This window comes from Vipera berus, assembly GCF_964194415.1.
Source record: "Vipera berus genome assembly, chromosome: 1".
Lineage (NCBI taxonomy): Eukaryota > Metazoa > Chordata > Lepidosauria > Squamata > Viperidae > Vipera > Vipera berus.
This window is the reverse complement of record NC_138202.1, coordinates 359278608-359303545: the sequence shown is the minus strand read 5'-3', so window position 1 is coordinate 359303545 and position 24938 is coordinate 359278608. Positions and strand designations below refer to the sequence as shown.

General features: G+C 48.5%; 1 protein-coding gene across 2 annotated transcripts; it reads right to left on the bottom strand.

Moving 5' to 3' along the window:
- Positions 1-741: 741 nt before the first annotated feature.
- Positions 742-24661, bottom strand: LOC308674044 (cystinosin-like). 2 transcript variants are annotated; one of them, XM_081338200.1, is made up of 11 exons: positions 24610-24661; positions 17718-17801; positions 15321-15405; positions 14143-14230; positions 12447-12550; positions 11677-11808; positions 10635-10734; positions 10427-10546; positions 7402-7572; positions 4174-4291; positions 742-1457 (listed from the first exon to the last, which is right to left on the bottom strand). In XM_081338200.1, the coding sequence occupies exons 1-11, from the start codon at positions 24644-24646 to the stop codon at positions 1327-1329; spliced, it is 1170 nt and encodes a 389-aa protein (XP_081194326.1). In that variant the 5' UTR covers positions 24647-24661; the 3' UTR covers positions 742-1326. The 2 variants fall into 2 exon arrangements, with proteins under 2 accessions (XP_081194326.1, XP_081194327.1); XM_081338201.1 differs by having other exon boundaries at positions 24475-24626.
- Positions 24662-24938: the final 277 nt, after the last annotated feature.

Here is a 24938-nt window from a genome sequence, read left to right as displayed (position 1 = left end):
CAGAGAGCACCAAGGACCCCACAGCTCTCCTTCTCATTCTTCCCTTCTTCCTCATCACTCCCTTTTCTTCTCCTCCTCCTCTCCATAAACTCCTCCTTCCTTCTAGCACTGATGATGTTCCCTAGTTGGGTCATGAAACGTCTGCAAGAGCCTTGGTGGAGCAGTGGGCTAATGCCTCCTTAAGTAACACCAGCTGCCTGCAATTAGTGCAGGTTCGAGTCCCACCAGGCTCAAGGTTGACTCAGCCTTCCATCCTTCCGAGGTAGGTAAAACGAGGACCCAGATTGTTGGGGGCAATTAAGCTGACTTTGTAATAATGCCGCTTGGGGTGTGTGTGTGTGAAAGCCCTAACAAGCAGGCATATACATAGAATGAAGGCTACTGCTAAGCTTGTAAGCCGCCCTGAGTCTTCGGAGAAGGGCGGGATATAAATGGAATTAAAAAAAAGAAAGAAAACCACCCAGCTCGGAGGGCAGTAAGGACCCCACAAACTGCAACACCATCCCCCTGAGCAGATCCGTGTCTTCAATCCCGGTTAGGTCAAGTGGGTCTTAGTGAAACCCAACTACAGGCTTGTCACGGTTACAGACGGGGACTCTGCGATCCCTTCTGGAGGGACCCACAATCTCTCTCAGCTTTTCCTGAACCTCTTCAAACCTCACTCGGGTTTCCTGATCCCCTTCAAACCACAACCAGACCACCTCTCCTTTCAAAAGGAGCCTTCATCAACCACGTGTCAAGAACCTGTTACACACTCTTTAATAATACCAATCCCTGAATTCAGCCATTTCACATAGGTTAGTGCGCTGTTCTTTGACGCCAATGTAAAGCTTTTCGAGGTAGTCCCACATCCTCCATCCATTTCTCCCACTGCGCAAGAGAAAAGGGGACACCGGAGGGTCCTGAAGTCACGCGGGATGTCTTTCAAGTTTAACTGATTTAAAGAGGACAACCGTTTTTCCCTTCCTCGTAGCCAGCCTTCTCCTAAAGCCCGTTCTCGCTGGCTAAGATGCCTTCAATGTAGGGTTCCTGTCGCACCTCTGTAAGAAATTGGATGGCAAAACAGGTGCATTTATTCTTCTTTTGCAGACCATGACTTCCCCGGGAGCTTTTGAGGACTTCACGCCTGAGGAATTCAGGGGAGGAGGATGACTTTGGCAAGGCCGCACTGCCGGATTGCAAGACGCAAAGGCACAAAGTGGAAAAGGAGTTTTGGTGCAATTAAGGTGGCGCAGAAACTCGAGTCGTAGCAATTTTGCCAGTCTTGGTTTTCTTTGGAATAAAAGCTTCCCGATGCAGCGGGCACCCTTGGGACAGGCTACCGAGCTACTCAAACTGATCGTAAACCTGGGTGCGATACAAGCAGTAATGTTGGATCATAAAGACAATGTCGAAGATGATGGAGAAGAGGCCGAGGCCAAACTTGGTGGGGTCTCCAAAAATCAGCTTCCATGCGTCTGAAGAAGAAGAAGAAAGAGACAATGAGAGCTTACAAGAAGTGGTTGAGTTAACCGTCGGAGACTAATAAATACTTGGAAAAGCATAAATAGATTTCCCCCCCTATTTATAATTCACCGTGCAATGAAAATTTTGGGCATTTTCCTGAACAGTCTGTAGTTTTGTAAGGGGAATTGCGCAGCAGGTGTCCAAGTGAAGTCAGAGAAGCTGACATGAACTTTTATACAAATAAATATATTTTACATCTGCATATACAGAAAACTAGATAGTCAGGGGCACTGTGAGTAAATCAACCCAGGAGGAGCATCATGAGGTAAATCACAGCGCACAAAAGGGCTCGCAGAAGAAAAAGGCGGGAAAAAAGGGAAACTCCCCATCCACACCCACAGCAACCAATCACAGCACAAACTACCTCATGCAGGAGCCAGCACTCTCCAACCAATCAACTGCAAGATGCCAATATTAAGCTAAGTTAACTAAGACAGTTGTTCTTCGCTGTTAACAAAGGAAGGATAGGAAGTAACTTGAGATCTACTAGATTATTAGTTATGAATATGTGTGTATCCATCATTTTTCTCTCCTTTTCAAAATGGATAAACATAAGTGCATCTCTTTGCCTCAGGGATATGTCTCCCACCATACTTTTGGAAGGGACCTTCTCCAATCTCTAAACTGTCAGGGAATTGCTCAGCCGGTGTCCGAATGCAGTTTAGAGACACTGACACAAACTTGTAGCTTTATATAAATAAATATGTTTTACATCTACATATACAGCAAACTAGAGAGTCAGGCAAACAGGAGCATCGTGAGGTAAATCACAGAGCACACAGAAGAAAAAGGCGGGAAAAAAGGGAACCCCCCCCTCCACATCCACAGCAACCAATCACAGTGCAGATTGCCTCATGTAGGCACCAGCACTCTCCAAACAACCACAACTGTGGTCACTGCACAGCCCCACTGCTCCAACTACTAAATTCTTAAATATCTTAACAAATTTCTACTGCTTTCCTGAGGAATTTACAAGCAGGATTAATCCATCACCAAAGAGTGCAGATGGTCCTCAACTTACAATCGCAATTGATACCAGAACTTTCATGGTTAAGCAAGGCGGTTGTTAGGCTACAAAAGCACTGAAAAAAGTGACCTACAACTGGTCCTCACACAACCACCGCTGCGTCCCCACAGACACATGATAAAAAGTCAGTTGTTCGGCAACTGACATGTATTTCTGATGGTTGCGGTGTCATGTGATCCCCCATTTGCGACCTTCCCAGTCGGCATATGACAAACAAAGTCAATGGAGGAAAAGCCAGATTCGCTTAAAGACCATGTGATTCACTTAATGACTGCAGTGATCTGCTTAGCAACAGTGGCCAAAAAAAAAATCATAAAATTGGGCACGCCTTGCTTAGTAATGCAATTTCTGGTCCTGACAGATCATAAGTTAAGGATTACCTTTAGCTATGCAGTGAAGAGGGATTATGGATAGCTCCTGAGGGATGCATACTAGACCCACAAAGTATAAGTAGTCCTCAACTCACGACTATTCATTTAGTGACTGTTCAAAGTTGCAACTGCACTGAAAAAAAGTGACTTATGACAGGTTTTCTCACTTATGACCTTTGCAGCTTCCTCGCAATCAAGTGATCAAACTTCGGACGCTTGGCAAATGGCATGTACTTATGACGGTTGCAGTGTCCTGGGATCATGTGATCCCCTTGTGTGACCTTCTGACAAGCAAAGTCAATGGGGGAAACCAGATTCACTTAACGACTGCATGATTCACTTAACCATGGCGATTCATTTAAGAAAGGTCGTAAAATGGGGCAAAGCAAACTTAACAGCTGCCTCACTTAGCAACAGCATTCTGGGCTCGATTGTGGGCGTAAGTCGAGGACTACCTGAATGTCACTGTCATGCCTCCATCTGCGGAGGAAAATGAGCTGGAATGGGACCCTATGGAGGTCGAGGGAAGAGGTGTCTGTGGTTTCAGAGGAACGTGGGGAAGAACAGGCCGAGGCAGGCCAGGGCCCTTCAGGATTGGGACAGGATGAACAGGGGAGACAGAGTTCAGGTGATGAGCAAGGGCCACCCCCACCTGATCCTAGAGCATGGAGAGCGGAGAAAACAACGCAGGCAGGCTCAACTACTCGGGAGGAGAGCGTCCTGCCCCTCTCCACAAGACACACCTGTAGACTGAGACTTAAGGAGACACTGTGGAGAGAGGCATTTGTCGGGAACAAACGCTGATTCCTTGGAGCGTTGTGTGTTGTTGCTGATCTCTTGTTCTGTGACTTCTGCTTGGAAACCTGGAACCTCTGACCATTGGACTGACTGACAACATGGCTTAGATGTTCAAAGACCTTGGACTGTATTTTGGCTTCCCTTCTGAAACTGCTCAGGCCAGCTTGTATTCACACAGACTCGTTAGGTTGACGGTGTATGTGTCATTCCTTGTTATCTCCGTGGCCTGGAGTAAATTCCCCTTCTAATCAAGACTGTATGCGAAACTACTTGAAGCCAGAGGTGGCTGAAGGTGTGTGTGTGTCTTCCTTTGTTCGGAGGCTTGCCAGAAAAGTGGGAGCATTTGGGGAAAATTTGGAGCAATTAAAGGGCGGTTTGAATTGCCGGCTGATTGCATTGCCTTTGTGCTGTACGCCCTGGGTCATCACAGTCATCTTTTCTGACTTGTCCGACTCAACGGGCCACTCTTACCGTTGTTGTAGGATTGGAGGAACATCTGCATGAGACTGAAGGCACCTCCAGTGAAGTCCAGCAGAACGTTGCCAATGCTCCACCCCATGGTACTCTTCCGGCGAAAGTTTAGATAGGCCTAAAACAGTGATGGCAAACCTTTTAGAGACTGAGTGCCTGAACTGCAACCCCAAACCCACTTATGTATCGTCGGGTGCCGGGTGGGCATGGCCCATTGGGTGGGTGTGGCCATTGGGTGGGCGTGGCTACGGTGGTAACAGCAGACTGGGTGGGACTAAAAAGTTCAATCCATCAATTCCAACTTTGCGAGATCTTTAATTTTCACGCGAGAAGCTGAAATTGATTGAATGATTGAACCTTTTTTTTTTTTGCACACGGCGGTGGAAGCCTAAAGCGAAAAGGTTTTATAAAACCTAGCTGAAGGCCTAGGACTTGGGTGATGGTGCGCATGCCCACAGAGAGGGCTCTGCATGCCACCTGTGGCACGCGTGCCATAGGTTCGCCACCACAGGCCTAAAACAAGACCAGGATGTTGGATAAGTAGGAAAAGAACACCTCTTCCACAAACAAGATTTCAAACAAGTTAGCATCTTGTCTACAGAGCCTTGGTGGAGCAGTGGGCTAATGCCTCCTTAAGTAACACCAGCTGCCTGCAATTAGTGCAGGTTCGAGTCCCACCAGGCTCAAGGTTGACTCAGCCTTCCATCCTTTCGAGGTAGGTAAAACGAGGACCCAGATTGTTGGGGGCAATTAAGCTGACTTTGTAATAATGCCGCTTGGGGTGTGTGTGAAAGCCCTAATAAGCAGGCATATACATTGAATGAAGGCTGCTGCTAAGCTTGTAAGCCGCCCTGAGTCTTCGGAGAAGGGCGGGATATAAATGGAATTAAAATAAAATAAATAAAATATGGAGCTTCTCTCTCTTCCAGGTCAGGGTTGTCCCAACGGTGCTTTTTCAGGAGGCAACTGGACTTTCTTGTTTTTCTCTGAAGACGTTTCGCTTCCCATCCAAGAAGCTTCTTCTGCTCTGACTGGATGGCGGGGAATGGGAGGATTTATACTCCTTGCAGACAGCCGGTCGTTTGCCTTCTTTTAGAGAGAGGACACAGGGAAACCTCCAAGTGGCTTCAACGACTCTCCAAAAAAAGGCAAATGACCAGCTTTCTGCAAGGAGTATAAATCCTCCCTTTCCCCACGATCCCGTCAGAGCTGAAGAAGCTTCTTGGAGGAGAAGCGAAACGTCTTCAAAAAAAACCCAAGGAAGTCCAGTTGCCTCTTGAAGAAGCACCGTTGGGAAAACTTAGCGTTTTGTTTTCTGCAATGTCACACAATGCGCCAGAGAGAAAAGGCCTTCAGGTAGTCCTTGACTTATGACTACAATCGAGCCCCAAAATTCTGTTGTTAAGTGAGACGGCTGTTGAAGCGAGTTTTGCCCCATTTTACGACTTTTCTTGCCACCGTTGCTAAGTGAATCATTGCACTTCTTAAAAATTAGCAACTCGGCTGACTTGGCTTGCCAGAAAGTCACAAAGGGGGATCGCTTGACCCCAGGACACTGCAATCGTCATTAAATGTGAACCCGTTGCCAAGCATCAGAATGCTGATCACATGACCCTGGGGATGCTGCAACGGTCGTACGTATGAAACAACGGTTAGAAGTCACTTTTTCCCATGCCGTTTTAACTTTGAACAGTCACTAAGTGTATCATAAGTCGACGACTACCAGCATCCCCACGATCAAAATTTGGACGCTTGGCAACTGACTCATATTTATGACGGTTGCAGTGTCCCCGGGATCACGTAATCCCCTTTTGCGACCTTCTGACAGGCAAAGTCAATGGGGAAACCGGATTCACTTAACAACCGTGTTGCCAACTTAACAACTACAGTGATTCACTTAAGAGCTGTGGCGAGAAAGGACGTAAAGTGGGGCAAAACTCACTTAGCAATAGCAACAGCACTTAGACTTATATACCGCTTCACGGTGCTCTTGCAGCCCCCTCTAAGCCGTTTACAGAGTCAGCTTAATTGCCCCCAACAATCTGGGTCCTCATTTTACCGACCTCGGAAGGCTGAGTCAACCTTGAGCTGGTGAGAATTGAACTCCAGGCAGTGGGTGGAGTCAGCCTGCAATGCTGCATTTTAACCACTGCGCCATCGTGAGAAGGAAGGAAGGAAGGAAGGAGAAAAGGGAGGGAGAGAAGGAAGGAAGCAATAGCAATAGCAGCTAGACTTATATTCCGCTTCCCAGAGCTTTTACGGCCCTATCTAAGCGGTATATAGTCACCATATTTGCCCCCAACAATCTGGGTCAGCAGAGGAAGGCGAGTGCCATGGGGGCAATTCCTTCCTTCCTTCCTTCCTTCCTTCCTTCCTTTCCTTCTTTCCTTCCTCCCTCCCTCCCCCAATCTTCTTCCTTCCTTCCCTTCCCTCTCTTCTCCTTCGTTTGCTCCCTCCCTTTCCTTCTCTTTCCTTCCTTTTTCTCCCTTCTCCTTCCTTCCTTCCTTCCTTCCTTCCTTCCTTCCTTCCTTCCTTCCTCACCCTTCATCCCCCAATCTTCTTCCTTCCCTTCCCTCTCTTCTCCTTCCTTCTTTCCTCCCTCCCTCCCTCTTTCCTTCTTTCTTTCCTTCTCCTTCTTTCCTCCCCCCAATCTTCTCCTTCCTTCCTTCTTTCCTCCCTCCCTCTTTCCTTTCTTTCCTTCCTTTTTCTCCCCTCCTTCCTTCCTTCCTCCCTCCCTCCCAGTCTCCTTCCTTCCTTCCTTCCTTCCTTCCTTCCTTCCTTCCTTCCTTCCTTCCTTCCTTCCTTCCTCCCTTCCTCCCCCCAATCTTCTTCCTTCCTTCCCTTCCCTTCCCTCTCTTCTCCTTCCTTTCCTCCCTCCCTCCCTCCCTCCCTCCCTTTCCTTCTCTTTCCTCCCTTCTCCTTCCTTCCTTCCTTCCTTCCCCAAGCAATAGCACTTATATACCTCTCCACAGGGCCTTTTACAGCCTCTTGCGCCCCCCCCAAACAATCTGGGTCCTCGTTTTACCCACCTCGGAAGGACGGAAGGCTGAGTCAACCTTGACCAAACGTCTCACTTAGCAACAGAAACGTTGGGCTCAGTGGTGGCTGTAAGTCGAGGACTAGCTATACCCCTTCTCAGTGGGGGTCCCGGAGCCCATGGAGGAAGAGCGTCGGGCGGAACCCGAGGACTCAAGGAAACAACGGAGAACCGATCCCTCCTTCGCTCACCTGGGGGAAGTATTTGATGAGCGTGATCCCCAGCTTGATGTAGGAGAAATAAAACAAGAATTGCAGCCAGGTGATTATTTGGGCGACCGTCACAGCCAGAGTGGTGAAGATGAAGAGCCACGCAGCCACCAGGAACGCAATGGCAACTCGGGACACCTTCTGACTTCCTCTCTGCGGGGGGAAGCAAAGAGAGAGAGAGAGGAGAGAGAAGAGAGAAGAGAAAAAGAAGAGAGAGAGGGAGAAGAGAGGAGAAAGGAAAGAGAGGAGAGAGAGAGAAAGAGAAGAGAGAGAGAAGAGAGAGAAGAGAGGAGAAAGGAGAGAAGAGAGAGAGAGGAGAGAGAGAGAGAAAGAGAAGAGAGAGAAGAGAAGAGAGGGGAGAGGAGAGAGGAGAAGAGAGAAAAGAGAGGAGAAAGGAGAGAAGAGAGAGAGAGAAGAGAGAAAAGGGAGGAGAGAAAGAGAGAGGAGATAGAAGAGAGGAAAGAGAGGAGAGAGGAGAGAGAGGAGAGAAAGAGAGAGGAGAGAGAGAGGACAGAAAGAAGAGAGAGGGAGAGAGAGAGGAGAGAAAGAGAAGAGAGAGAAGAGAGGAGAAAGGAGAGAAGAGAGAGAGAGGAGAGAGGGGAGAGAGAGAGAAAGAAGAGAGAAAAAGAGAGAGAGGAGAGGAGAGAAAGGAGAGAGAGAGAGAAGCAGAGAGAGAAGAGAGGAGAAAGGAGAGAAGAGAGGGGAGAGGAGAGAGGGGAGAGAGAGAGAAGAGAAAAGAGAGAGAGAGAGAGAGGAGATAGAAGAGAGGAAAGAGAAGAGAGAGAGAGAGAAGAGAGGAGAGAGGAGAGAAGAGAGAGAGGAGAGAAAGAGAGAGGAGACAGAGAGGACAGAAAGAAGAGAGAGGGAGAGAGAGAGGAGAGAAAGAGAAGAGAGAAGAGAGAGAAGAGAGGAGAAAGGAGAGAGAGTCAACCTTTTCCAGCCAGAATTTGGCCTCAGAAATCAGTTCCCCAGTGGGCATCAATGGACGGAATTGACGAGTCAACTCAAGGGTGGCTGAGGAATTTGCCACTGGGCGGCCCGTGGGCAGAAGAACGCTTGCAGTCTGACAAACATGCCTGCTGAATTGGAGTAAAATCCGGCCTAACCCCCAAATCCTCAGTTTCCTTCTAAAAAATCTCTAAGCTGTGCACAGAATACAGAATAACAAGAGTTGGAAGGGACCTTGGAGGTCTTCTAGTCCAACCCCCTGCTCAGGAAGGAAATCCTATACCACAGAGGTCCCCAACCTTTCGGACACCACCAGGGACCAGTTCCACGGAGAGAGGTTATACGTGTTGCCTGCATCCCACGGATGGGGCTTTGGTTGTTTGTGCGGACCGATTGCTGGCATGCCGCGGCCCGGTACCGGTCCACCGACCGGGAGATTGGGGACCCCCGCCTTACAGCATTTCAGATACGTAGTCCTCGACTTACAACTGTTTGTTTAGAGACTGTTCAAAGTGATGACAGCGTTGAAAAAAGGGACTTATGACCGTTTTTCACACCTACGACCGTTGCAGTATCCCCCGGGGTCAGGTGCCTAAAATTCAGATGCTGGGCAACTGACTCGTATTTAAGACCGTCGCAGTGTCCTGGGTTCACGTGATCGCCTTTTGCGGCCTTCTGATGAGCAAAGTCAATGGGGGGGGGGGGAAAGCCGGTCATAAAATGGGGTCAAATTCGTTTAACGACTGCTGAATTCTGGTCGTAAGGTAAAAGAGGACTTGGAAAGGATAGACAGACACCCATGAGGTCCTTGGTGCCCTCTGAGCTTGGGGGTTTTCTTGCAGACATTTCATGACCCGACTAGGTAACGCCATCAGTGCTAGAAGGGAGTGCGGGGTGGAGGAGGAAGAGGGGAGAAGAGGAAGAGGAGAAAGAGATGGAGGAAGAAAAAGAGAAGGAGAAAGAGGACTGTGGGGTCCTTGGTGATGTTTGAACTTGGCTGTTTTCTTACAGATGTTTCATGACCCAACTAGTAACACCATCAGCGCTAGAAGGGAGTGGGGTTTGCAAGGAGGAGGAAGAGGAGGAGGAGGAGGGAAGAAAAGGACAAGGATTGTGGGTGCTCACTGCTCTCTGAGCTGGGTGGTTTTCTTGCAGACCTTCCATGACTCAACTAGGGAACACCATCACTACTAGAATGGAGTGGGGTCTGAGGAAGGGAGGAGGAAGAGGAAGAGGGGGGAGGAGGAGGAGGAGGAGGACTGTGGGGTCCTTGGTGCCCTCTGAGCTGGGTGGTTTCCTTGCAGATGTTTCAATACCCAACTAGGTAACATCATCAGTGCTAGGAGGGAATGGGGTGTGAAGAGAAGAGGAGGAGGAGGAGGAGGAGGAGGAGGAGAGGAGGAGGAGGAGGAGGAGGAGGAGGAGGAGGACGGTGGGGTCCTTGGTGCTCTGAGCTGGGTGGTTTCCTTGCAGACCTTTCATGACTCAAGTAGGGAACACCATCACTACTAGAATGGAGTGGGGTCTGAGGAAGGGAGGAGGAAGAGGAAGAGGGGGGGAGGAGGAGGAGGAGGAGGAGGAGGACTGTGGGGTCCTTGGTGCCCTCTGAGCTGGGTGGGGTCTGAGAAAGGGAGGAGGAGGAGGAGGAGGGTGGCTGTGGGCTCCTTAGAGCTTTCTGGTGGTTTTCCTGCAGACGTTTCATGACCCAAGTAGGAAACATCATCAGTGCAAGAAGGGAGGGGGATTTGTGGAGAGGAGGAGGAGGAAGAGGAGGAGGATGACGACTGTGGGGTCCTTGGTGCCATCTGAGCTGAGTGGTTTTCCTGCAGACGTTTCATGACCCAGCTAGGGAACATCACCAGTGCTAAAAGGGAATGGGAGGAAGAGGAGGAGGAGGAGAGGAGGAAGAGGAGGAGGGGGAGGAGAGGAGGAGGAAGAGGAAGAGGAGGAGGAGGAGGAGGGGAAGGAGAGCTGTGGGGTCCTTGGTGCCCTCTGAGCTGGGTGGTTTACCTGAAGACGTTTCATGACCCAACTAGGGAACATCATCAGTTGCACCTACCTCATAGATTAAGCACTGGAAGATGATGAACAAAGTGAGGGCTACAGCGTGGAGGCTGAAAAACACATCGTTGCTGTCCACGGGATTCACACCATTGGGATACAGGCGCAGGAATTGCTCCTGCGGAGGAAGGCAAAGCCGTTACACTAAAATGGGTGGCCCAAGGTGGCCGATGGCAACCCGGCCGAGGAAGATGGGACCTGGGTACCTTTACAGGGACGATCCAAAAGAGTCCAATGTTGAAGACGCTGTAGGCAATGAAGCCGGTCAGGTTCAAGGCGATGAAGTCGAAACTGAGTCCCACAACACTGGCAGAAGGAACCGAGAAAGGCGCGGGTGAACACTTGTGGGAACAACCTGGGTAGTTTTCAGGAATTTCACAAGGGTGCTAAACTCTGGACCTTGCAGTTGCCGTTGTCAGTGAGCTGGAAAAATTCAGTTTCTAGACCAGCGTTTTCCAAACTTTAAGATGAGGGGTGGATTTCCGCTCCCAGAATTCCCCAGCCAGCAGGTTTTAAGAGGGGTGGACTTCCACTCCCAGAATCCCCCAGCCAGCCTGATTTAAGAGGGGTGGACTTCCACTCCCAGAATTCCCCAGCCAGTATGCTTTAAGAAGGGCGGACTTCAATTCCCAGAATTCCCCAGCCAGCATGCTCTAAAAGGGGTGGATTTCCGCTCCCAGAATTCCCCTGCCAGCCATGCTTTAAGAGGGGTGGACGTCAGCTCCCAGAATTCCCCAGCCAGCCTGCTTTAAGAGGGATGGACTTCCTCTCCCAGAATTCCCCAGCCAGCCTGCTTTAAGACATGACCACAATTTGTTTTCCAGCAGAAAATGGCAAAAAAAGCACCCAGGGGATATGCCGGATTCACTTAATGACTACATGTTCGCTTAACAACCACCCTGATCTGCTTAAGGACCATGGCGACTCACTTTACCAGCGTCCCAAAAATGGTCCTAAAATTGAGCGTGATTACTTGATGCCTCAATTTAGACCATAATGACTTAACGACGAAAATTCTGGGCTCCGTTATCGTCGTAAGTTGAGGACTACCTTTTTGGGGAAAACAAAGGGGAAAGTGAAGCTGGCCAATTTTTACTCGGCTTCAGGGCAACCTGTTGGAAACAGTAAAACGTGCGGAATTGGGGGGGGGCGTGTGCCAACCACTGTTGGGCCTTCTCAGTGTCATCTTACATGGTTAACACCGGCAACTCCCAGAGCACGGAAACCGAGGACCGTTGTGTCTTTTACCTTTTGCGTCTCCAGTTCTCAAACACCTGTGGATAGAAGGAAACCGACCAGGCTAGGAAGTAGATCCAGCCTATCAATTGGTCCACGATCCTGACGGCCTTGCTGTGAATCACAAGGAAGCGGATTCTGGGCCTGCAAAGGAAAGAGAGCGAGCTATCTTTGTGGGAACGTAGTGATTCTAAACTGATGGCTCGCTTGACGCCGCTCCCCCCGGGCTCTGCCTCTTTTCCTCCTATGACTCCACCCTTGGTGCCAATTTTAAACGTAATTAATTCTTGAGAAAATCCTAACCAGTAAAGAATATCTAGAATTCGGTGGGAGAAATAAACTAAAATAAGGACTGTCACAGGATCTATGATAAGACAACCAGAACGATTGAACAGAAAAGAAATATTATACCGATATGATTATTATTTTTTTTAGGAATGTTGGGGGAAAAATTATATATTTCACTGTTACCCATCAAAACAATCAGAATTGTATGAACTCAAGAGGATATGTTGGGAAAAGAGGAAATCAGCTAAAACTATTATGTGAAATATGGTTTATAGAAATCAGCTGTTAACGATTGTTTTACAATTGTAACCCAGACAACACACCGTTCGCCAATTATTAAGTGATGTGTGTCTTCAAAAAAAAATCAATAAAATATAAATTTGGGGGAAAAAAAGGTTCCAAAAGTTGGGAAACGGGAAAAATGGCCAGTGAGTGAAATTACATCTTGACGAATGGAATTACCGGCTAGACATGGCTCGGTTATGGACGCTTACCCGATCTGGTGGGATGTGTTCACCTGCAGATATACCGTCACCTGCCCGACTTCTTTAGCGCTTACAAGGAAATGTGCCTCCTTTTGGCCTGCTGGAATTATGACCTGTCAGAGATGGAGACATAAAACGTATGAACTGCCGATGAGATTCAAGGGATTCAGGCTGATCCTGATGGATCAGGACTCCACCTTGTCTTGGGGCCTAGAGTTTTTCAACCCTGGCAAGATGGGTGGACTTCAACTCCCAGAATTCTCTGCCCAGCCATGCGTGTAAGCTGGGGAATTCTGGGAGTGGAAGTCCACCCCTCTTAAAGCATACCGGCTGGGGGATTCTGGGAGTGGAAGTCCACCCCTCTTAAAGCATACCGGCTGGGGGATTCTGGGAGTGGAAGTCCACCCATCATAAAACATGTGGTTGGGGAATTCTGGGAGTGAAAGTCCACCCTTCTTAATGTTGCCAAGGTTGAAAACCACAATCTAAGGCAGTGATGGCGAACCTTTTAGAGACCAAATGCCCAAACTGCAACCCAAAACCCACTTATGTATCTTGGGATGCTGGGTGGGCGTGGCCCATTGGGTGGGCGTGGCCCATTGGGTGGGTGTGGCTGAGGTGGTAACGGCAGACTGGGTGGGACTAAAAAGTTCAATCAATCAATTCCAACTTTGTGAGATCTTTTTTTTCCCCTGTGAGAAGTTGAAATTGATTGATTGAATCTTTTTTTTTAAAGCGAAAAGGTTTTATAAAACCCAGCCGAAGGCCTAGGACTGGGGCGACGGTGCGCGTGCCCACCGAGAGGGCTCTGCGTGCCATAGGTTCACCATCACAGGTCTAAGGATTTTGCCCCTTCAATCTGAGTTAGACCAGAGATATTCAGGTAATCCTCAAGTTACGACTGTAATTGAGCCTGGCAATTACAGTTGTAAGTAGTTGTGACAGTTGTAAAGCAGCTGACCCTGTGACCAATTTTATGACTTTTTTGTAGTGGTGGTAAAGTGAATAGTAGGTTGTTAAATGAACACCGCAGTTCTTAAACCCATTATTTGCTTTGGGATATTTTTTTTGCTGAAAACCAGACGTAGATGCCAATTGGCAGCAAAAACTGTCATAGGTCATAGTCACGTGGCTGCAGGGCGCTGTGACTGACATAAGCCAGTTGCTGGGCGTCCAGAATGTGTCATGTGAACATGGGAGGGGGGGCAACATCAAAACTTTAAATAGTTGCTAGGCAATCAGTCGTAAGTCGAGGACCACAGATGGAGCTCAACTCCCAACCACAATTGAGTCCCAAATCTCCCTTGTTAAGCTGCTAGACAGTTGTTTCGTGTGTTGTGCCCCGTTTCGCGACCTTCCTTGCCGCAGTTGTTAAGTGAAACGCTGCAGCTGTTAAGTTAGTAACACGGTTGTTAAGTGAATCTGGCTTGCCCATTGTCAGGTGGTCGCAAAAGGGGATCACGTGACCCTGAGACCCGGCAACCGTCAGTAAGTACATGCCAGTTGCCAAAGCGTCCTAATTTTGATCAAGTGACCGTGGAGATGTTGCGACGGGCGTTAAGTGTGAAAAACCCGGTGCCGTTAGAACTTCAATCGGTCACTAGCCCGATCGTCGTAAGTCGAGGACCTCCTACATTTGTTCTGCAAAGCGTAACAGACTGAACACACCGATCTAATCCAACCCAGGCAGGCCTCTAAAACTCACCTGGTCGGGCAATTCAACAATGGTGACGTTCTTTTTGGACGTAAAAGTCACGTTGAAGCTTACTGCCATAGTCTCATTGGCTGCAGCCCTGCAGGGACAACATAAAAAAAAGGCCACATGGGCTGGGAGAATTCGCACCCTCCTCCTTCCCAGCTGCCATGGGCCCAGCCCTCTAATACCGGCCAGGATGACCTAAGATATGCAGATGATACCACTCTAATGGCAGAAAGTGAAGAAGAACTAAAGAGCCTCTTGTTGCGGATGAAGAAGGAGAGTGCAAAACTTGGGTTGAAACTAAACATTAAGAAAACCAAGATCATGGCATCTGGCCCTCTCAATTCCTGGCAAATAGATGGGGAAGAAATGGAGGTAGTGACAGATTTTATTTTCCTGGGCTCCAAGATCACCGCAGATGGGGACTGTAGCCAAGAAATTAAAAGACGCTTGCTCCTCGGGAGGAAACCCATGGCAAATCTAGACAGCACACTAAAAAGCAGAGACATCACCCTGTCAACAAAAGCGTGTATAGTCAAGGCTATGGTCTTCCCAGTTGCAATGTATGGCAGTGAAAGTTGGACCATAAGAAAGGCTGAGCTCCAAAGAATTGAGGCCTGGTGCTGGAGAAGACTCCTGCGAGTCCCTTGGACTGCAAGGCAATCAAACCGGTCGGTCCTAGAGGAGATCAATCCTGACTGCTCTTTAGAAGGCCAGATCCTGAAGTGAAAACTCAAATCCTTTGGCCACCTAATGAGAAGGAAGGACTCACTGGAGAAGAGCCTCATGCTGGGGAAGGTGGAGGGCAAGAGAAGAAGGGGACGACAGAGAATGAGGTGGCTGGATGGAGTCACTGAAGCAGTAGGCGTGAGCTTAAATGGACTCCAGAAGATGGTAGAGGACAGGAAGGCCGGGAGGAACGTTGTCCATGGGGTCGCAATGAGTCGGACACGACTTCGCAACTAACAACAAATGACCTAAAAAAGTAGGACTCACCGTACGGCGCGACATTATCTTGTGGGGAACGCCCAGTCCGGAAGCCCCAACGTAACCAAAGAAAATTGCATTTTTATCCCTGGGGGAATGACTGCGCCCCGAGGGTGTTGCCTGATTACCTAGCACTTCCTGTTTTTTCCCCCCAGGTGTGTTTACCTTGGAGGTGGAAGGTGAAAAATAGGGCTTACCTGAAGGCGAGCATGATGGTTTGCACGCTGTGGTTTTCCAGGGAAACTTCTTCCGGAGCAGAGAAAAGAGAAGGCCCATCTTCAACTGGGAAGAAACAAACAAACAGACAAAGATCAGGAAAGTTTGAAGTCCCTTTTCCATCCCAGGTTTCCGGCTTCGGACAAGAATATGTTGATTTGGCAGAGGGGGGAACCCACAGAATCCGGTCCGTTTCAGAGACTGGCATGTGAGCCCCCTCCCCACCCACCCACCCCGACTGATCCAAGCTCAAGGCTTGGATCACCTGCCATTTGGGGTGTAACACTTCCAATTTTCCACGTCACCCTTCATTGCTTGTGGCCCAGGGGCGTCTAACCTTGACAACTGTTAAGACCTGTTGGACTTTCATCTCCCAGAATTCCTCACGGCGTAACCTTAAATTAAGGCAAGGCTGGAGATCCCTGATCTAGATCAGTGGATTTCAATCTTGGCAGCTTTAAGATGAGGGGATCTCAACTTCAAAGAAGGAAGGAAGGAAGGAAGGAAGGAAGGAAGGAAGGAAGGAAGGAAGGAAGGAAGGAAGGAAGGAAGGAAGGAAGGGGGGAGGGAGGAGATGAGAAAGAAGGAAAATAGGAGGCGAGGAGAAGGAAGGAAGGGAGCAGAAGTAGGGGGCCAAGGGGAAGGAAGGAAGGGAAAGAGAGAGAAGAGAGGAGGATGAGAAAAAAGGAAGGAGGAGGAGGGAGGAGAGGAAAAAGGAGGAAAATGGGAGGAGAGGAGAAGGAAGGGAGAAGAAGTAGGGGGCCAAGGGGAAGGAAAGAAGGAAAAGAGGGAGAGGAGAGGAGGACGAGAATAAAGGAAAAGGAGGGAGGAGGTTAGAAAGAAGGAAAAAGGGAGGAGAGGAAGAAGGAAGAGAAAATAAGGAGGGGGGAGGGAGGGAAAGAAGATGCTGGCTGGGGAATTCTGGGAGTTGAAGTCTACAGGTCTTCAAGTCGCCAAGGCTGGACACCCCTGCTATAACCCATGTAGACATAAGAGAGATGCTCAATTTTGTGCAGCAACTTTAGGGATATAGTTTAAAAACATCTCACTTGCATCCATGAATGCATAAACAAGGGGCAGGGTGCTGAAAAGGAAGTGATGAACCTCACCAGCTGGTTTATCTAAAGCGGTGTTTTTCAAGTATGGCAACTTTAACCTGGATAAACCTCCACTCCCAGAATCCCCCAGCCAGCCATGCTTTAAGAGGGGTGGGCTTCCACTCCCAGAATCCCCCAGCCAGCCTGCTTTAAGAGGGGTGGACTTCCACTCCCAGAATCCCCCAGCCTGCATAGTTTAAGACGGGTGGGCTTCCACTCCCAGAATCCCCTAGCCTGCATGCTTTAAGAGGGGTGGGCTTCCATTCCCAGAATCCCCCAGCCAGCCTGCTTTAAGAGGGGTGGACTTCCACTCCCAGAATCCCCCAGCCTGCATAGTTTAAGACGGGTGGGCTTCCACTCCCAGAATCCCCTAGCCTGCATGCTTTAAGACGGGTGGGCTTCCACTCCCAGAATCCCCCAGCCAGCCTGCTTTAAGACGGGTGGGCTTCCATTCCCAGAATCCCCCAGCCAGCCTGCTTCAAGAGGGGTGGGCTTCCACTCCCAGAATCCCCCAGCCTGCATAGTTTAAGACGGGTGGGCTTCCACTCCCAGAATCCCCTAGCCTGCATGCTTTAAGACGGGTGGGCTTCCACTCCCAGAATCCCCCAGCCAGCCTGCTTTAAGAGGAGTGGATTTCCAATCCCAGAATCCCCCAACCTGCATGCTTTAAGAGGGGTGGACTTCCACTCCCAGAATCTCCCAGCCAGCCTGCTTCAAGAGGAGTGGATTTCCACTCCCAGAATCCCCCAGCCAGCCTGCTTTAATAGGGGTGGACTTCCACTCCCAGAATCCCCCAGCCAGCCTGCTTTAATAGGGGTGGGCTTCCACTCCCAGAATCCCCCAGCCAGCCTGCTTCAAGAGGGTTGGGCTTCCACTCCCAGAATCCCCCAGCCAGCCTGCTTCAAGAGGAGTGGATTTCCAATCCCAGAATCCCCCAACCTGCATGCTTTAAGAGGGGTGGGCTTCCACTCCCAGAATCCCCCAGCCAGCCTGCTTTAAGAGGAGTGGATTTCCAATCCCAGAATCCCCCAACCTGCATGCTTTAAGAGGGGTGGACTTCCACTCCCAGAATCCCCCAGCCAGCCTGCTTTAACAGGGGTGTAAGTCTGCTGGCTGGGGAATTCCGGGAGTGGAAGCCCACCGGCCTTAAAGCGCCCAAGTCTGAAAAACTCTAAAGCACCTCTTAAAAAAACAGGAAGCACATCTTGAACGGGTTCAAAAGGCAGACGGGAAAGCTGGCCCACCTCTGGATTTCTGCTGTTTCGCAAACAAATCACTTACCGCAGGCTGCGAAAGAGAGCAAGGACAGGAACAGCAGCGAGAAAAGGCCGCGTCTCTCCGCCATCGTGCCGACACAGCCAACAGCTGCAAAGCAGAACAACACAAAAGGGGAAATTCTCAGTTTTTCTAAGGAAAAAAACCCCAAAGGGGAAAAAAACCAACAAAAAAAACCACCCCGGTCTCAAAAGGACAAACCCGCTGGTTTGAAAATGCAGTTATCGCCAAAGCAAATCGTTGCCTCTTAGCGGACGATCACATGATAAAACATACGTGGTGCCGCTTGCCGGTGCGGTTTTTACAGTGAAAGGAAGAAAAAAAAAACAATCTGTACTCGTGACTTGTCCCAAATCGGCGGGGAAAGTTTGCCAACTGCCCGATGACAAGTCGGTCCTCATCTGGAGCCGATGGATCCCGAGAAAGAGGATCGCAAGGGGTGGGAGGGTGTCAAGGCTGTCCCCACACTGCTCCAAACTAGAGGTCAAAAAAAAACAACGACGGAACGATGGTTTGTCCCATCAGATTACTCCACAATGCAGGCTATGTTAGATGTTTTGTGCCAGCCATGGCAGTTCCCCCAAAAGGTCATCAGATGGGAGCAAAGAGGCTTCTTTGCTTCCACTGATGGGTCAGGGGTCCCCGGCCCCTGCAGCCCCACTGGCGAGAGAGTTTTATGGTTAGGGAGGGGCTGAGACCCCCCATAAATACCTCTGCTCAAGGGGCTGCTCTTCGTCTACATCTAGTCTAGTCCAGCTATGCTATGCTTGCTTGCTCTCTGTTCTCTCTTCTGCTAGCTTACAATCCAGGCATGGAGGCCTACATGCCAAGTAATTCTTTCTCTCTAATCTATCGTTGAATAAAGCTTCATATGATTGCATCTCTGCGTTCTGCCTTTCACTTGGAAGCACCTTAACGATCCATCGACCTCGTGAGACCATTTCACAGGCTAGCTGCTCCTCCACACAAAGGCTTCTGCGTCACACAAATGCCTTTTCTGAACCATCATTATCTTCTCGCACCTCCCTGTGTCCCTGCCCCACCCCGCTGCTGTTTGTACATACGCAACGAGGCTCTCTTTTCCTGGATGATCTCCAGCTAGTCCTGAGACCCAAATTTCCACGGCGAAGCAAATGGTGGTTCAGCCACCACCCGATTTTATGAATGAATGAATGAATGAATGAACCTTTCATTGTCAAAGTACAACCATGTATACATTGAGACTGGCTGAGCCTCCCTTCGTGCCCCCACTCCCCCAGCTTACAGTGACACAAACCCTCCATCTTATTACACCCTGTGAGCTAATTGCACAACGCACCAGCCTCGCAAGTCAATCATGCATAAAGTTTATAAAAATTATTTCCCGTTCAAGAGCCTGACAGCCCACGGATAAAAGCTGTTCTTCAGCCTGTTGGTGCGGCTGGCTACACTCCTGTATCTCCTACCCGACGGTAGTAGAGTAAAGAGATACCGTCCAGGGTGTGAGTCGTCCCTGAGAATTTTCCTCACTCTTCCAAGGCAGCGAGCCCTGGCGAGGTCATCCAGTGGTGTCAGGGGACAGCCCACAATGTCTTGTGCTGTGCTCACCACCCTCCGTAATACTTTCCTATCCACGGCTGCCAGACCAGCATACCAAACCACAATGCCATACGAGAGGACGCTCTCTATAGTAGACCGGTAAAAGAGGGTCATTAGCCGTTGTTCTACCCTGTTCTTCTGCAAGACCCTGAGAAAGTGAAGTCTCTGTTGGGCCTTTCTGGCCACCTGGGTTGTGTTAACTTTCCAGGTAAGATCTTCGCAGAGGTAGACTCCCAGGAATTTAAAGGATGAAACTCTCTCCACACAGTCCTCCCCGATGTAAAGTGGGGCAGGTTCCTCCTTTTTCCTCCGGAAGTCTAACACCATCTCTTTCGTCTTGCCGATGTTTAGGTGCAAGTTGTTGTTACTACACCATCTGGATAGTTTTTGTACCTCCGCCCTGTATGCTGTCTCATCCCCACCTGTAATAAGACCCACCACGGTCGTATCACCTGCGAACTTAATTATCGCAGTAGATGGGTCAGATGATACACAGTCATATGTGTATAAAGAGTACAGGTAGGGACTAAGCACGCATCCCTGTGGTGAGCCGGTGCAAAGCTTCAGGTGGGTGGACAAAGCAGACCCGACCCTCACTGTTTGTAACCTGTCCCTAAGAAAGTCTTGAATCCAATCGCAGATGGAGGGGGAGAATTTCAAGTCAGTCAGCTTCTCGATGAGAGTGCTCGGCAAAATGGGTGTTGAAAGCCGAGCTATAATCGACAAAAAGCATCCTGACATAACTTCCAGGTTTTTTCAAGATGACTTGCTACAGAGTGTAAAGCAGTAGCTATGGCATCGTCTGTCGACCTGTTCCCCCTATAGGCAAATTGATGTTTATCAAAATCCAGTGTTGGCCAGCGTTGTTAAGTAAATCGCTGCAGCTAAGTGGATCACTTAGTCGTAAACCGAATCTGGCTTTTCCCACTGTCTTTGTTGGAAACTAGCTGGGAAGGTCGTAGATGGCAAATGAGGTGAGGCCTGGGTCTCTGCGGGCAACAGGGAGATTCCCAAGAAGAGGTTGACATTGTTGTTGTTGTTAGTTGCGAAGTCGTGTCCGACCCATCGCGACCCCACGGACAACGTTCCTCCAGGCCTTCCTGTCCTCGACCATCTTCTGGAGTCCATTTAAGCTCACGCCTACTGCTTCAGTGACTCCATCCAGCCACCTCATTCTCTGTCGTCCCCTTCTTCTCTTGCCCTCAACCTTTCCCAGCATGAGGCTCTTCTCCAGTGAGTCCTTCCTTCTCATTAGGTGGCCAAAGTATTTGAGTTTTAGCTTCAGGATCTGGCCTTCTAAAGAGCAGTCAGGGTTGATCTCCTCTAGGACCGACCGGTTTGATCGCCTTGCAGTCCAAGGGACTCGCAGGAGTCTTCTCCAGCACCAGAGTTCAAAGGCCTCAATTCTTTGGCACTCGGCCTTTCTTATGGTCCAACTTTCACTGCCATACATTGCAACTGGGAAGACCATAGCCTTGACTATATGCACTTTTGTTGATAGGGTGATGTCTCTGCTTTTTAGTGTGCTGTCTAGATTTGCCATGGCTTTCCTCCCCAGGAGCAAGTGTCTTTTAATTTCTTGGCTACAGTCCCCATCTGCGGTGATCTTGGAGCCCAGGAAAATAAAATCTGTCACTACCTCCATTTCTTCCCCATCTATTTGCCAGGAATTGAGAGGGCCGGATGCCGTGATCTTGGTTTTCTTAATGTTTAGTTTCAACCCAAGTTTTGCACTCTCCTTCTTCACCCACAACAAGAGGCTCTTTAGTTCCTCTTCACTTTCTGCCATTAGAGGTTGACATAGAAGGGGGGAATTGAAGGGGAATTTGCAGATGACACCAAACTGGCAGGAGTAGCCAACACCCTGGAAGACAAGCTCAAGACAAGATCTTGACAGACTGGAACCATGGCCCCTGTCCAACAAAATGAGTTTCCGTGTGGAGAAAAGCAAAGTTTTACATTTAGGCAGGAAAAAAATCAAAGGCACAAATACAGATTGGGCGAAACCTGGCTCAAAAACAGCAACCGTGAGAGGGATCTTGGAATCCGAGTGGACGATCCCTTAACCGTGAGCCAGCCCTGTGCGGCAGCAGCCAAAAAAGCTAACACAATCCTGCGTTGTATGAACAGAGGCATAGAATGAAGATCACGCGAGGTATTAAGTCCCGCTTTACAAAACCCTAGTGAGGCCACACCTGGGAATACTGCAGCCAATTTTGGTCATCGTATCACAAAAAAGATGCTCGAGAGTTTGGAAGAAGTTCAGAGAAGAGCAACTAAGATGATCCAAGGCCTGGAGACTAAATCATACGAAGAACGGCTGCGGGATTTGGGTATGGGCAGTTTAAAGAAAAGAAGAAATAGGGGAGACATGATAGCAGTATTCCAGTATTTCGGGGGCTGTCACAAAGAAGATGGGGTCAACCTACTCTGCAAACCATTTGAAGGCAGGACAAGAAACAACGGATGGAAACTGATCAAGGAGAGAAGCAACCTGGGATTAAGGAAAAACTTCCTAACGGTGAGGACAATTAACCAGCGGAACAGCTTGCCACCAGAAATCATGGGCACTCCATCACTGGAGGTTTTTAAGAAGAAACTGGACATTCACCTGTCTGAGATGGTATAGGTTCTCCTGCTTAAGCAGGGGGCTGGACTAGAAGACCTCCAAGGTCCCTTGCAGTTCTATTCTATTCTATTCTATTCTATTCTATTCTATTCTATTCTATTCTATTCTATTCTATTCTATTCTATTCTATTCTATTCTATTCTATTCTATTCTATTCTATTCTTATTCTATTCTATTCTATTCTATTCTATTTTCTATTCTATTCTATTCTATTCTATTCTATTCTATTCTATTCTTATTCATGTGATCCCAGGATGCTGCAATTGTCATAAATACATCCCAGCTGAATTTTGTCCATGTGATTGAGGGGATGCTGTGACAGTTATAAGTATGAGGACTGATCATAAATATTTTTTTTCCAGTGCTGTTCTAACTCCCAACAGTCCCAAAAACGAATGGTTGTAAATTGAGGACTGTCTGTATTCCACCAATCGGATACACTCTTATGATTCGCAAATGCAAAGGGCCACCATTTGCCCTTTTGTTGGCAGAAAACGATCTGGTCTTCTAGAAACGTTTCCTTGTGTGAAACATTTTGCAAATGCAGTGTAACAGAAATCTGATGATGTCAGAGTCAACGGACACCTTTATCTCCACAAGATGATGGTTTATCCATAAACCGCTATGGCTAATGTCAAAACTTTTTTTTTTTAAAAAAATTAGATTACGATCCTAGTTGCCACGTACAATCTTGAGTTTTAATGGATTGAAAAGGTCCTGGGGGGGGGGGGGTTGGGTTTCCTGCTTGAGCAAGGGGTTGGACTAGAAGACCTCCGAGGGCCCTTCCACAACTCTGTTATTCTGTAAAAAGGACCTCCGACTACAAGATAGGATTAAGGTGTTGATATCTTATACGAAATACAACAAATGCAAATCTTGTACCAAAAGAAGGCAAATGTGATCAACCAAGTGTGAACGCTAAGCTTATAAATCACATAGACTGACACGGTGTAAAGTAAAAAAAAAGAAAAAACCTTTCTGTATGAATATGCGAGCTGACTTTTACCCTCGCACACTTGACTTGGATCGACTTTTGCAACAATAAACAGCTAAAATAATTGCCTTCCTCATTCCACCCTGATTTATTGACTATTCACGCTGGGAAAACAGAACTCAGCTGACCTCCAGCCAACAGCTGCTTAAAGGATTTATTTTCTTATAGATAAGAGAGCTCAAGAAACGAAATAAAATATTTTTTTCCTCTTAATTAGTACATTAAATCTCATCTACTGAATTCTCACTTGAAGTCTCGGCTCAGTATAAAGCTTCTGCATCAGCAATAATGGTCTTTTTTTTTTTTAAAAAAAGGTATACATTTAGATATCATTTAAACCAGGGGTCTTCCAACTTGGCCCTTTTATGACTTGTGGACTTCAACTCCCAGAATTCCTCAGCCAGGCACACAAGTTTGAAGACCCCGGATTTAAACATAAACAACGACCGTTAAGAGTCGGACACTTGGCAACTGACTCATATTTAGCCCGGTTGCAGTGTCCCGGGGTCACGTGATCCCCTTTTTATATTTATATTTTTTTATATTTTAATTCCATTTGCGACCTTCTGCCCAGCAAAATCCATGGGGGAGCCAGATTCACTTAACAACCATGTGATTCGCTTAACAAGCGTGGCAAGAAAGATCCTCAAATGGGGCAAAACACACAGTAACAACTGTCTCGCTTAGCAACAGTAATGTTGGGCTCCATTACGGTCATAAGTCGAGAACTACCTGTATGCCACTGCATGCGTGTGATCTATTCCTTGCCCTGCTTTTTCTCCTTACCGTTCGTTTCTGTTGCTTTTTATTGAAGTAATAAAAATAAAAATGTTTACAAAAAGAGACTGGATTCGTCTGCCAAGCAGGAAGAGAAAGAAGAATGGAAAAATACAACAATCCGAAACAAGTTACTGATTTGAAAATAATTCTTGGAAAACATTTTCCCTGCGATTAACAAATTCTTCCCAATTTTAAAAAAGTATAAGAGATAAAGCCTGTGAAAGGTGCTCATGTGATTGTTATTGCTATTATTACATTATTGTTATTATTATTATTAAATTCCTTGGGTTGTTACTGTTGCTATTACTATTAACTACTACTACTACAACTACTATTACTACTACTACTACTACTAATATGCTCCCTGAGTTAATGTCCAAAGCTACATATCCCACCGTCCACTCCACAAACAATGGGAACTGTAGTCAAAGGCATATGGGAAATGTGGGCTCCATTTCCCCCCTCCAAACACCCCCAGGATTCTCGGTGTCCGAGAGCCCATGAACTCTGTCCATGCTCAGGGGCTCTATCACTCAAGAGGGGCAGCCGTTCTGGGAGGGAGGGGAATCTTAGGGTTTGGGGAGGGCATAAATTTCTACGACTAATGGGGGAGGGTCGTCCTTTCTCGCCCCTATCCTCCTTGGGGTTCTGGACTACAACTCCCATCGTGTAGGAGGGCGCCCAGTTGGAGAAGGGTACGCTAGACAGATGGAGGGGGCGCTCACTCTCCCCGAAACCACAACCCCCGTAATGCAATGCGGCAGCTAACCGTCGAAGCTCACAATGAGACCTCGCGGGGCACGCTGGGAGCGGTAGTCCTCCTCACTCCCTTTCTCACAGATCGCTCCGTCCCTCTCAGATTGGACCCCGGGGCTTCGTCTCCGTCCCCGCCGGCTCCCGAGGGGGCGTCCGCTTACCCGGAGAAGCAGCGCCGCTGCTCCATCCCGCGAACATGACTCCCCGCCCCTCCCTATCGCCCCGTTCTTGCCGTTGGTCACGAGATCGGCGCTATATAATGACAGGACGGGCATTTCCCCCTCCCCTTTCGCTTGCCGTAGCGGCCATCTTGGGTGGGTAAAAGGGTGGCTGTTTCCGTGGCAACGAGTGCCTCCCACGCATGCGTAAAGGATCCAGGGCTTCCTAGGTGGGAGGTGATTAAGAGGGTGAGAGGGCCAGGGCACGCCCAATATGGTCTTAGCCCGCCATATTGGGTGTGGCGAAGCGATTCATGCAGCACAAACAGGGT

Excerpts from the sequence above, each read along its gene's own strand:
- LOC308674044 (XM_081338200.1), bottom strand. The coding sequence starts at position 24,646 with ATGTTCGCGGGATGGAGCAGCGGCGCTGCTTCTCCGG. Across the intron at positions 10,547-10,634 it reads TTTGGATCGTCCCTGTAAAG|GAGCAATTCCTGCGCCTGTA; the intron begins GTACCCAGGTCC and ends CTTCCTCCGCAG. Across the intron at positions 1,458-4,173 it reads CCTCCAATCCTACAACAACG|ACGCATGGAAGCTGATTTTT; the intron begins GTAAGAGTGGCC and ends CTTCTTCTTCAG.